Source organism: Erpetoichthys calabaricus, chromosome 4 (genome assembly GCF_900747795.2).
Source record: "Erpetoichthys calabaricus chromosome 4, fErpCal1.3, whole genome shotgun sequence".
NCBI classification, from domain to species: Eukaryota; Metazoa; Chordata; class Cladistia; order Polypteriformes; family Polypteridae; genus Erpetoichthys; species Erpetoichthys calabaricus.
The window spans coordinates 189462643-189477291 of record NC_041397.2 but is presented as its reverse complement, the minus strand read 5'-3'; the positions used below and the strand labels follow the sequence as shown (position 1 = coordinate 189477291).

General features: G+C 37.3%; 1 protein-coding gene across 1 annotated transcript in view; it reads right to left on the bottom strand.

Moving 5' to 3' along the window:
- Positions 1–14649, bottom strand: part of dcun1d2b (DCN1, defective in cullin neddylation 1, domain containing 2b) — a 107240-nt gene that overhangs the window by 66756 nt on the left and 25835 nt on the right. The window contains exon 2 of the mRNA XM_028800072.2: positions 13847–14063. Within this exon, the coding sequence (XP_028655905.1) occupies positions 13847–14063 (217 nt within the window). The remainder of the gene's footprint in view (positions 1–13846; positions 14064–14649) is intronic.

Here is a 14649-nt window from a genome sequence, read left to right as displayed (position 1 = left end):
GGAAAGCCCATTTAAGAAGCACATAGTGATTCACACACATAGAGCACATTGAAAGAACACATACAAAACAAAGCATTTAACGTGCTACTTTAGTTACGATGGGATTTGAGAAACTACTAAATTAAACGATTTTAAGATGAAGTTTATGATGTTCTACTTTAATGACAAAATAAACTACGTGATTAAAGTGGAAATTTCGAGATTAAAGTTGACATTTCAAGCTTTTTCCCCCACTGTGTCCCTATTATTTTTTCTTTTCTCTGTACCCTAATAAGCTTTCATATGACACTCAGATGGTGGGCTACAACTCGCCTTTTCATGGCAACTTTGATATCTGACAACTTCTTTTTTATTTTGGGTACTGTGCGACTTTGTGAACTTGAGGTTTCGAGTTTCTCCGACATTCTATGTTACTCGATCAACTTCCTTTTGTTGTTTATACTACTGTTTAAACCAACAAATAGTAAGTTTTTCCTTGCCTCCACTTGGTATTTGCTGAAATTCTTCTATTTTCCCCCGTGCTTTTGGCATTGCTTTTTTACTGAACGCTGATTTGCATATTCAAAGAGGCATAATTCTGGGAGGAGTTTGGAGAGTAGCAGCAGGCGCGTGCATGTGTGTTATTTTTCACTCTGACTGGGATTTATGGAGCGGAAGAACGTGGAAGTTGGCGAATGCACAGATTTATGCGTCTGGATTTTTTTGTGCGTGTGCACATTTCCGCTTTTGTCCTTATGCCATGTTTTAGTGTGAATTCTATGCACGGCGTTATGCATGAGGCCCCAGGACTGGAGTTGGGGACCCCTTTCCAAGGGGATTCTCATATGCTCTTAGCCCTGTCAAGAGATAAGAGTTCCTTGGTTTGTTCCACTATACAGTCTCAGAGGGCCATGCCAGATACACCCTGCATGCAGGAGGCACTCAGGAAGCATCCAAGCAAGAAACACTTAAGGTGGCTCTTTTCAACCTAGAGAAGCAGTAGGTCTACTCGAAAATACTCCTGCATTGCTAAGCCCTTTAACCACTCATGGAGCATAAATCAGGCAAGCCTAAGCAGGAACCTCATTTAAGGCATGTGAGCCTGTAGATCTAATTCTTTCAGTCATGACTTACAGATGTGGATGGGGTTATAGACTGACCAGTAAATCGTAAGCTTTGTCCAAGACTTAGCTCCCACTTCATGATTAAGGTCTATTGCAATGTCTGTAAAACACAGAAATGACAGTTCCATTTTAAATAATCTAATAATAACCCAGCTGAAACAAGGATACTAAGGCCTACTCCTCTTGTTAGAATGGAGCGTGATGTTCATCTTAGGCATCTGGAGGTCAGTCATGCTCAGCCTAGATGGAGGAAACACGTGGGTTCATAAGTTACAAGTGGTAAAACACAGGTGCAATGATAGTCCCATGACAGCCAAGAATTAGACTTGGGTGATTTTTTTCTATTAAAACGTTTATTTGGATTAATGTTTAAAATGATATTCAAGTGTGAAAATCTGAGTTTTTTTAATCAAATGATGCAGTTAAACAGTTAAGCAAAAACCTTAATTAGCTGCTCACATGTGTACAGTTAAAACATAATTGTAACAATTTGTCTAAAAATCTCCATGAAACAGGGTGCACCAAGAACCAACTTGCTTGACAAGACACATGCAAATATGGCTGCTCAGATGGGGGTGGGCACAGAGGATCAGCATCAGTCCGCTCTCAATGCAAAGCAGCAACCGAGATATTGAAGGGTGAGGAAATGGGTTGCCTGTGGGAACTGGTGCACTTTTTACTTTGGATTGTGACAGTGCCACAAGCTAGTCTGTGTGTAGGATGGTGAATTTGACAGTCATGCCAGAGCCGAAACATAGCCTGTAGGAAAGCAACACAAAAATGTGTTGCAGAACACATACTGTACTTGTGTTCTGTTCTGTGTATTACAAGGGGGCTCCGCCTCCTGCTCGCTTCGCTCGCCTACCCCCGGCATTTTGAACCCGTGCCCGCTGGGCAGCCACATGTGAGGATGACGCACGTTAAATACGGAGCGTTCGCCCGTGTAACTCTGGGGCTCCTCACTGTTAATACGGAGCTCTGTCCGTACTATTATGCTGTGCATTGTGGACTACCGCGGACCCCATAGTGTTTCCCATTTCAGTTTGTATCTCGGTCAGTTGAGCTTTTGTTTTTGAAGCGTTTGAATTCCGGTCTTCATTATCTGTAACCTGCTGTTCATGTGTTTGGCCCCCTAGTTTAACCTCTTTATGACGTTTTACTTTGTTTCCCACTTTGACGGTTCGTAGTCTCTCCCGTTTTGCTCTGGTGCGGGGGGGGGGGGGGGGCGGGGGGGGGGGGGTGTGTGGGTTGTGTGGCGCCTGCGCACATACGTAGTCTCTCCCGTTTCACTCTGGGGGGGGGGCTTTGTGTGGCACTTGCGCACTATGTCTTTTGCGTCCACGGGCAGGTCCCTGCGTCCATATCCGGTTTACCATTCTCGTTTAGTATATGGATATTGTATTGACCCTCTTCTCTTTGACACCCACTGCACACCAAACCTACCTGGAAAGGGGTCTCTCTTTGAACTGCCTTTCCCAATGTTTCTTCTATTTTTTTCCCTACAAGGGTTTTTTTTGGGTTTTTCCTTGTCTTCTTAGACAGTCAAGGCTGGGGGGCTGTCAAGAGGCAGGCATGTTAAATAAAGCCCATTGCAGCACTTCTTGTATGATTTTGGGCTATACAAAAATAAATTGTATTGTATTGTATAAAGATAAACTGCATGTTGAATATTATTATTCAAACATTTCACTACCAACTCAAAATCAGTTTCAAAGAAAAAAAAAAACAGCCAACATACAAAGAAAAAAATAAATACATAAAGCCAAGGTACCCCCCCCCCCCCCACCCCCAAATGTCAATGCTGCATGTAATAGGTTAAAGAAAAGATGATTTAGTATATACTGCTTTTAATCTAGACCTTCCAAAAATTTGTAGCAGCACAAGATTATATATCAAAACATTACATTCAAACCTGACTAAAGCTACCACTTTTACATGATCTGCTGCAGTGTGAAATTAGATTTATACCCAAAATACCCATTATTTATACTAATTACTTGTTTGAATCCAAAACAATACAGTTTCTTCTATAATTGTGTTTTGCAAAGAACATCAACAAAACCTAAGTCCAGCCACTAGTAAAAGCAACAGTTTATCTATGGCAGGAATGTTTTACTCATGTGCAATTGTATGTAGCATGTTCAAGAGTGGGCAGTAATGGTGGTGCAATATTAGCACTGCACATCACTCTGTTGGGCCCTTGAGCAAAGCCTTTAAACTGCAATTGCTTTGTCCTGGGTATGACGTTAACCTGCATCTAGCCCTGCAAGCAGGTCCTCCCACCTTGCATGGGAAATTTGGAATTGGTGGCAGGATTGGCACTCCAGCCACTGTAAAAACCTCACACTGTTCCAGTGTAGTGTTGAGGTGTCACCTGTTGCACCGCTGCACTCGGGTCTTAATCCTGGTGGTTCGTTCTGTGGTGGGTGCGGCACAGCGCTGTAATCAAAGCATGCTCTAAACCACCTCCTCCTCCTCCATCACAGTAAGAAGACCAGAGTTTATGGCACATGTCCTCCCTGCAAGAAGTTTGCAGGTTCACACCGTGTCTGCATGGGTTTCCATTGGGTGCTCTTATTTCAGCCCACAGTCGAAAAGGCATGCAGGAAATGCTAAAATGGACATGGTGTGTGTGTGTGTGCATGTTAACCATGCGAAGGGCTAGTGAGCTGACAAAAGACTATTCTTGCCTTGCACCCTATGCTTGCTGGACATATAGGAACAGAGAAATTTATACAATGATAAAGATAAACTTATTAAGTGGACTGATAATTTTACACTCTCAGCCTAATTAGTGTGAAGAGGCAAGTCAGCCATGTAAACTAATAAAGAACAATACATGATAGAGATTGATCTGATGTATTAAGGGACATTGGTAAACAGTTTCAATGACAAAATACAGAAGACGACAGAGAAAAATCACTAACATCCAGTACCACCCCCAAAAATCTAGCTGTGCTCAGTTTCACAGGCTGCCGTGAGTGTACTTGAAATGACTGCAGGTGTGAGCACTAGTGCCTTGGATGTACATTATACACATTATACTGTGTATCATTATCCATCCATCCATTATCCAACCTGCTATATCCTAACTACAGGGTCATGGGGGTCTGCTGTTAGCCAATCCCAGCCAGCACAGGGCGCAAGGCAGGAACCAATCCCGGGCAGGGTGCCAACCCACCGCAGGACACACACAAACACATCCACACACCAAGTACACACTAGGGGCAATTTAGGATTGCCAATACAGTAATCCCTCCTCCATCGCGGGGGCTGCGTTCCAGAGCCACCCGCGAAATAAGAAAATCCGCGAAGAAGAAACCATATGTTTATATGGTTATTTTTATATTGTCATGCTTGGGTCACAGATTTGCGCAGAAACACAGGAGGTTGTAGAGAGACAGGAACGTTATTCAAACACTGCAAACAAACATTTGTCTCTTTTTCAAAAGTTTAAACTGTGCTCCATGACAAGACAGAGATGACAGTTCTGTCTCACAATTAAAAGAATGCAAACATATCTTCCTCTTCAAAGGAGTGCTCGTCAGGAGCAGAGACTGTCATAAAGACAGAGGAGAGCAAACAAAACAATAGGGCTGTTTGTCTTTTAAGTATGCAAAGCACCGCGGCACAAAGCTGTTGAAGGCGGCAGCTCACACCCCCCTCCATCAGGAGCAGGGAGAGAGAGAGAGAGAGAGAGATAGAGAGAGACAGAGAAAAACAAACATGCAAAAATCAATACGTGCCCTTCAAGCTTTTAAGTATGCGAAGCACCGTGCAGCATGTCGCTTCACTAAGCAGCAGCACAGAAGGTAGCAACGTGAAGATAATCTTTCAGCATTTTTAGACGAGCGTCCGTATCGTCTAGGTGTGTGAACAGCCCCCCTGCTCACACCCCCTACGTCAGGATCAGAGAAAGCGCAAGAGAGAGAAAGAGAAAAGTAAGTTGGGTAGCTTCTCAGCCATCTGCCAATAGCGTCCCTTGTATGAAATCAACTGGGCAAACCAACTGAGGAAGCATGTACCAGAAATTAAAAGACCCATTGTCCTCAGAAATCTGCGAACCAGCAAAAAATCCGCGATATATATTTAAATATGCTTACATATAAAATCCGCGATAGAGTGAAGCCGCGAAAGGCGAAGCGCGATATAGCGAGGGATCACTGTACACCAAACCTGCATGTCTTTGGACTGTGGGAGGAAACCAGAGCACCCAGAGGAAACCCACGCAGACACGGGGAGAACATGCAAGCTCCACGCACCCGGGTCTCCTAACTGCGAGGCAGCAGTGCTACCACTGCGCCGCCTGTGTATCATTTTATCCAAATTAATTTGTTTATTCTTCAGAACTACTTGCAATTTTTGTCAAGAAACACTAGCCAAAACATCACTTTTTGGTTTTAGTGTTGCCCTATGGTAGGACACAATATCTGCATTTTTGCTCTGTAAACATACAAGTTGCAGGGATAATAAATAAGGCATCGCTTTGCCTGGTGGTTTATGCTTTGAAATCTTGTTTCAAGTATCTTCCAACAAATTAAGGGACCAGCTTTGTTATCTGCATCAAGATCTATCACATACCTGATAAGGATGCCAGTTGTAACAACCATAGAATATTAATTTTGGTCCTGTAAGACTTCCACTAGAATATATAAAGTTTCCATGTACTGTAAAAGCTTGATAAAACATTTGCCAGTGACAGTATAAAATGACAGAATGTCTAAAAAAAATAAACTAAAAAAGTCTGTGATTGTTTTATTTCAAGATCTACTTTATGCTTGTTGTGAATGTCAGTTTAATCTGTTCTGTAACAACAGCAAATGAGCAAAGATTTGATTCAGACATGCCTTCATTTACAGCTATTGTATGCTAAAATGTTTTAATATATGTCAAAAAAGCCAACAACATCTTGTTTGTACTCTCATCTACAACAGTATAAACTGTCATTAGTGTAATGTTTCTTTTACTGAATGGCTTAAAAAAAATATTGTGTCTAATTGTTGTGACTGAGCAGCAGATACTGCAGCGCAGTAAGAAAATATAACCAGGAAATGGAAACAGAGACACAACTGATCCAGTAAAAGGCAGGGGTCTAAACCAATAAGTTAACAAAACAGCCAGAACTAATAAATTAATAACAAGATGCAGAGAAAAGCCAAGCAAAATGACACCTTTTACTGGCTAACTAAAAAGATTACAATATTCAAGCTTTCGAGGCAACTCAGGCCCCTTCTTCAGGCAAGATGTAAGGATTACATGTAAGGATTACATCTTGCCTGAAGAAGGGGCCTGAGTTGCCTCGAAAGCTTGCATATTGTAATCTTTTTAGTTATCCAATAAAAAGTGTCATTTTGCTTGGCTTTTCTCTACATTCATAATGGCTAACACGGTACAACACCCTAGTACTGTAACAAGATGCAAAAATCAAAGTTGAAAAAAAAAACAAAGATAAAGATCCTAACACTAAGATTTTCTTTGTTTTGACTTTCAGATTCCTCTGGCAACTCAACCCAAAACAAGAGACAAAATTCAGACTCCAGGGAACAAGACAAAAGTCCTAACACTAATCTCTGTGGTAGTGCCTTTCAGATACCCCAAGTGGATAACAAAAAAAAAAGTGTTTTTTTTTTTTTTTTAAAAGAGATTAATTTTTGATCCAATATGCAGATGTGGATGTTATCGAGATGCCATCTTAAATATGGATTCTGTGATGAAAAACACTATCCAGCATTAAAATTAAGGGCCTGGCAACAGTAAGGCCATGTGAAAAGAATGAAACATAACTATACCATTATCATCATAATAAAAATTAAGTTACAATGTTTTAATTAAATAGAGAAATACAAGATTGCAAAATTAAAATCACAACACTGTCCACCTCCTCATTGGCTACTAGGTTCACACACACACACACACACACACACACACACACACACACACACACACACACACACACACACACGTGTGTACACTCGCACACACACAGAGTCTAAAACAGCTATAAAGAACTGAATGTAGATCTCTAAACTGGTTCAATAAGACAACTGAAACAAGTTATTGAAAATGATCCACCAGTCAATTATTACAATATAATGTTATTGTTGAACCCCTACTGTTGTTATTACATTGCTCAGTGCCTTCTCATACACAGGCATCAATATTTTGATAGATGATAGATATTTTGCATAGATGGTGTCCTTTAGAGTTCTGTACTATATCCAATTTTTTTCTATTTTGCCAAAAGGAGATATAATTTAAATGCAACATTTATTCACACACTGATGACACTAAAACTGCATTTATCAATAAACCAAATGATAGTTTACCATTTACATTATCACATAATCACTTTAGTGAGTTGGAACAGTGAGTTAAAATGGTCTTTAAATTCAGAAAAAAACAACTAAGATTGCAGTAATTTTGAAAAGAAAAGTCTACTGAAAAGTGAAAAAGGTTAATGTTTTTGGCAAAATTCTCAATAGTTTCAAAAATTTGCTTTCTCTAGTCTTTAAATATTGTAAAAAATTTCATAATTTACAGGATCTTAAAAAGCTAATTAAATTTACATATTTCAAAGTTCAATTAAAGACCTGCCATTAAGTCAACATTAGTGTACTGCTCAAGATAGGAAGATTTAAACTGGAGTTACATTACAGAGGTAACCATGAGAAACTAAAACGAGACTGCTAGAACATGTAAACTTGCAATCAAAAAATGAATAGTTAATTGAGAGAAGATACTTCTCTTTGACTTGGTTGGCTTATGACTTTTTTTTTGGGGTTCCACTGAGAGGACAGAACAAGGATTTGCCTCATGTGATTCACATATAGGATACTGGCTGCATAAGAAAACATACACTGACCTTGTTCTTTGTATTATGAGACAAATAACCTTTGTGTTTTTGTTTAATTACTCTAGAAATTCAGATTTTCTTTTGTGAACATATTTAAAAATATGTGATTGTGTACTCTCCTCAGAAAATAGAAGAATGGATACATACACCTATGCCCTTGTTCATGTAAATACAATATATTGTGACTGTTTACCAGTACAGTTGTAATAATTTTATTGTACAGAAAATGGGAGTAAAAGCCTGTCCCTGTTCACATAAACAAAATGTCCATGGACATTTGATTTTCAAGGGATTCTGTTTGTTTAACTACAATGACAGCATAAGCAAATTTTAACTCGGCTCTTTCCTCTGGCCAGGATGTGTCACCAGTCAATACTGCTACCTTTAATACTATTTGCAATTCACCTCATAATTTTCTGCTGCTCTTATAATTATACCGTAACGCACATGATTATTTTTTTATCCTTTAACACTAGAATTACCAGAGCCAACAAAAAAAAACTCGTAATTCCGGCCCACCTTAAATCCCTTCGTACCTGTCTGTCAACATCTTTTGTCTTCTAAATGTGGCGATAAGCCCAAGCAGCCTGCTATACCACAACCCCCCCCCAAACCCCCCCCCCCCCCCCCCCCACCTCAGAACTGGTAAGAAGTTCTCCCAGTTCCTGCCTTGATTGATTATCTGGGAGTGAGCTACCCAGAATTGAAAGGGAAAATAATTTGATGTGTGTTTTGCGTCTACAAAAATATGTGTAAATACATTGTTAAAACAGAAACGTTTTTTATGTTTTAGTAATAAATAACAAAATGTAGACATGAACTATATAATGTGTGAAGGCTGATGGCCAAATCTCAAATAAACACTTTCACAAAAGGTTCAAGTACAATACGACAGCTTCCGTGGTGCTGTGGTTACAACTGCCGACTTGAGTTCGATACCAGCTCCTCCGCAAATTTACCGTTTTGAGTATTGAGCTGCTCTTATTGTTAATATTATACAATAAAATCATACATTTGATTTGTGTCTGTAACAGCCGGTGTAAATTTATAGTATTTGTAAAAGTTCACGTTTTTTTTTCTCACTTTTATTCTCTCAGTCACGATCACGATACAACACCCACCCCCCACCCCAGATCTGATGTGGTTACTTTTTATCTGAAACTGGGAATAACTGTGCATGTGAGTGGTGTTTTGAGACAATGGAACTGGAAATACTCTGATCTGGAGGGATAAACCCAAGTCAATTAAAACATACATTTCAAGTTTGGCCATATTAAGGCTTCCTAACTAATTAAAACAAATTGCATGATGAATGCAAACCTGAGGTACCTAACATATTGTACAATCCGTGTATCATTAGACCTACCTGTATACTGTAACATACACAACTTAACACTTTTAAACGTATTACAAATCAGGCTTGCAGGAGGCTAAAGGCTATCTATACTGCCCACATTGGAAAGAAGGCTGGACAGGACAGCTGTCTTAAATGACCACACACTCACACTCAAATAGAGCTAATTTTGAATCATCAATTAATCTAACCTCCTGTCTTTGGAAGTGTGGGAGGAATACCCATGCAGACACAGAAAGTATGGAAACTCAAGGACAACAACAGGGTATGGTATTCAAAACCATTAGGCAACAGAACAAAGCAATGACCTATTTCAACTATATAAAATTAAATGTATGTATTAGAGAGTATAATTTGGAATCACAAGATATATGCCATCAAAAAATAACAGTATAAATTATACTACTGTACATGGCAAAACCTTTAGCTATAGGGCTCTGACTCTGAAATGATCTACCTAAAAATTTTAGAGAGGTGCCATCAATCTTGGTATTTCAATCAAGGCAGAAAACTCATTATTATTACTCCTGGTAAAGCTACTGCAGAGTCAGTTCATATTGCTGCTTTAATAACTGCAGCAGCAGTACTGTTTAGCCATTATTAAACCTCTCACATTTTCCTTCTGTTTTTGATGATCCCTTGGAGTGGTTGGAATGGTGCCAGTGACAGAGTTATTGTCAGACCTTCATGGTCATTGTCGCTTCTCTGTATACTGGTCCATTTAAAAATAGTGGAATCCATGACTAAAGACCTTTTGATGCTTTAAGAAACTCTGAGTAATCCAAAAACAATATACATATATTTCTTTATATATAGTTTTTTAACATATTTTTGCTGTATAATATTTTGTTTACTCTGACTATACTCTACTAAACAAAACATAGGGCTATGAGAGTGTGCATTATAAGAATTAACAGTACTGAATCCCAAGTACTGTTGTGAATATCTAGAACTTAATATACAATTCCTCACATAACAGTGTCTGACATATAAAAAACAGAAATCAGCACCAAGAGTCACAGGGAAAAACTAAACTCGATGTTGAAATTAGTTTCAGAACTAAATTGATTTACTTAAGTAAATTTGAATGATCATGAGATGATCATACAATACATTGCCATATGCACCAGCTCCTCAATATTTTCAGAATTATACAACTCCATAGCTGCTAAAAATCTTACTTTCATAACCTGAAATCTCAAAGTAAATGCATAATGCATTTGTCAACTTTAGAATTTTTGTGATTGAGTTTTTAGGACATGACAAAGCTAAATTGCTTAAAAAATTATATTTAAAGGGCTGGTAAATATTAAAAGGTGGGTGTCCCATACTTTCTAACCAATAACATCAATTCTCAATAGCCAGGTTAATGGCCCATTTACCAACATCACAATTTTCTTTTGCTAAACTACACTTGAGGGGAAAAAGTACAAGAACGTAATTTCACAGGGTCAAGGAAATGGTAAGTTATGACAGGATGGCACCTACCTATATACTTGATGCATCTAGTGTTGTAATACTCGTACAGATGTGAAAAATTCAATTGAAAATATCAAAAGCCTCTTAATATTCTAGTGACCAGTGAAATATTATCTATAGCAACTGGAGAAACCATGGTACTAAAATTCCTAATAAAACATTTATTATAATTCACAAAACCAATAAAATCTTTCACTTGTTCAACTGAATTAGGAATTGGCCAACTTTAAATGGCCTGAACTTTAGCTTAACCCATGCCAAGCCCTTGATAGGAAATCTAATAATTTAAGAAGAGGACTAATGAATTACAGATCTCAGATTTCTCTGAATTAGCAAATAACACATTCTTCCTTGATTTAAACAGAAATTCTAGGAAATTAGTAACATTGGACTTAATGACCAGAAAAAAATGTAATATTTAATCAGAATAGATAAAAATATATCTCAAAAAATTAACTGGAAAATAGCTGGAATGCTAGTTTGAAAATGTGGCATTAAGAGGTACTTTAAATGACTGGACACATTAAAAAAATTCTTCTATTATCCCTTTTTCTTAAATCATTAGCATTTTGTAAATCCAGTTTTTAAAATTGGTGGAATTATTTACTTGATTTAAAAAGGATTAGGAAAATTAGATAATTATCCATGATTGTGATTTAAATAAATTTCCTATAATCAATGCAAAGTCTCAGATCATCTTTCTCAAGTTTGGATGTCCCTGGCCAAATGACATGTTTTGTTGACAAAACACAACTTAAACAGCAAACAAACTAAAAACATTGCCAATATCAATGTCATAGATTATGAATATAAAAATATTAATGTACAGAGTAAATGTGCTTTTTATAAAAGTTTCAGCACCCTACTATGTCAGTACTTAGTAATGCCTCTTTTGGCAAAAAATCACATCTTCCAAACATTTTTTATAGCCAGCTATGAGACTTTGAATTCTTGTTTTGGTACATTTTCTCCATTCTTCTTTGCTGATTGCTTTCAGTTGTGAGATATTCTTGGGCTATCTTGTGTGCACAACACATTTAAGATATACAGTATCTATACATTTTTAATGATATTTAAGTTTGTGGATTAAAAGGACAATTGCAAAATCTTCACCTTGTGTTCCTTGATGTATTTCATAGTAGATTTTGAAGTATGTTTTAGATCGCTGTCTTGTTGTAGAAGGTATGCTTTTTCCAGCTTCAGTTTCCTATCTAACATCTTCCTTGAGGGTCTGTTGTTATTTAGTATAATCCATTCTTCCGTGTACCCACACAGTGTTTCCTGCATCACTAGCCGCCACACCATTCAAAAACGTAATAGAGTCACCCCTATGCTTAACAGTTGGCAAGGTGTTCTGTTCTCCAGATGAATTTCACTATTAAACACACAATTTCCACTATTAAACACACATTTTTGTGGTTGGGGACAAAGAATTAAGTTTTAATTTATCATTCATAAATGCAGGTCAAAGCTCTATCATGCAAAGAAGCCTCCATATGTGAACATGATCCACAAACGCCACCGTCTTCTCTGGGCCAAAGGCAAAGCAAAAACTGTTCTGTGATCAGACAAATCAAAATTTGAAATTATTTTTGGAAAACATGGATGCCATATCCTCTGGACTAAAGAGGAGAGGGACCATCCAACTTATTATCCGTGTCTAGATCAAAAACCTGCATCTCTGATGGTATGAGGGTGCATTAGTGCCTATAGAATTGCAAGCTTGCACATCTAGAAAGGCATCATCAATGCTGAAAGGCATATGCAGGTTTTGGAGCAACATCTGCTCTCATCCAGACAACATCTTTATTAGGGAAGGCCTTGGATATTTCAGCTAGACAATGCTAAACCACATACTGCATCTATTACAACAGCATGGCTTCATAATATAACAGTTTGGGTGCTGAACTGTCCTGCCTACAGTCCAGACCTTTCACCAATCACACATCATGAAACAAAATATACTTTAAAGATGACCCAGTACTGTAGAGCAGAATGGGACAACATTCCTCTCCCAAAAGTCCAGCAACTGGTCTCCTCAGTTCCCAGATGTTCACGGACTTTTGTTAAAAGAATAGGGGATGCTGCATAGTAGTAAACATGACCCTGTCCCAAATATTTTGAAACATAGTGCTGCCATCAAATTAAAAATGACCTTATTCTTTTCTGAAAATGGTACATTTTCTCAGTTTAAACATTTGATATGTTTCCTATGTTCCATTGTGAATAAAATCTGGGTTTAAGAGATTTACAAATCATCACATTCTGTTTTTGTTTACATTTTACACAGCATCCCAACTTTTTTGGAATTGGGGTTGTACATTATTTGATAGTGATACGATTGTTTCATTTAATGTTTTTACTGTGCATGATGAAAGCAATGTAACTTGGAATTTTACTATTAATCAGTCACTTGCTGTGGTGATTTTACAAATGTTTTAATATGCTTTGTCTGACTATGTTTGATATACTTCATAAGTTATTATGTATTATCCTTTTCTCTGAACATGTGTGTTTATTCTCACAGTTTAAAAAAAGTGTACTTTTTAGGAACAGCAAAATAGGAAATATTTAATTCCCAATCTAAAAAGATGTAAATACATTTATACAATGTTGTTACTTAAAGTACTACTGTAGCTCGAAAATTATTACTTTCACTTAAAAAACTTTAACAAATCTTCTTCTTTGAATTAAAGCAGTAACTTAATGCTATATAAAAGTATAGCAATTTTCTGTAAAAGTATGAACCAGCTTTAGACAAATGAATTTTTTACAGGTATACAAAAAGAATGACCAAATAATAATTTAGTTGAAACTAATAACTGCTACTGTATGTTTCAAATGTGTTTTTATAGTCTGCAAACAATTAGAGCATTGTTCTAAAATAAAAGACACAAAAAATGAGAGCATGCCCTCATTCACACCATGCCGAACAAAAAAAATTAACCAAGAAAAAAAAATCATTCATTTATAAGCACACAACGTCTAATAGTGTACCTAGTTTTGTTACAAAACACTAACATCTATTAAAAGAAAACTATGGAAGTAAAGACTTGCCTTTATACCGGTTATACAATTGCTCTAATTTCTTTCGATCTACAGAGTTTTTCATGGATTCTTTGTAGTATAAATCAGGGTTCTGGAAGTAGTTGTCTGTTGCCACCTCTAGTTTCCAGTCATTCTGTGTCAGGCAGTATATAGCAGTCTTCTCCCCAGCCTGAGTAAAAGCCATAAACTGACGAACCTTGTCCTTCTGAGATGATTTAAGTTTATGCTACATGAGGAGGAAAAAAAGGAATAAAAGTCTGTAAAGTAACATTACAATATAATCAAAGTGACCTTCAGGATTAGTGTGTCTCTCCTGAAAAAAAGCTGCAGTAAAAACTGAAGTGCGTATGGATTACAGCCAGTTTTAACTATGAGTAAAGCATTGTTCTCCTATTGGATTGAGGTTTTCATACAACTATTTGTGTCACTGAAAGGAAACTAACGAGAAATTAAACAGGTGCAAATAACTGTTCTAGTGTGTTTATATAAATGACAGATTACAATGTGTGAATTAGGAAACTACACAAGTACAGTTACAGTATGATGGCTAACATGTCACTGGCTTATAAAAAGATGACTGGACAAATAAATGAATAATGTTTAGTAAAAAATGACAGCAGAAGTTTTCCTGAGCTGCAAAGTTTGCTCAACCTCAGTGCACAATAGCTTTAGTAAAAGCATAATAAAAAAAATCTACTTCAATATACAACAGAATTTCTTGAAAAAATTACCTACGTAATATTTTAGAAGTTAATTTATTGCAAAGTACCAACAATGCATAACTGTAAACACATTATTATACTTTGAATGTC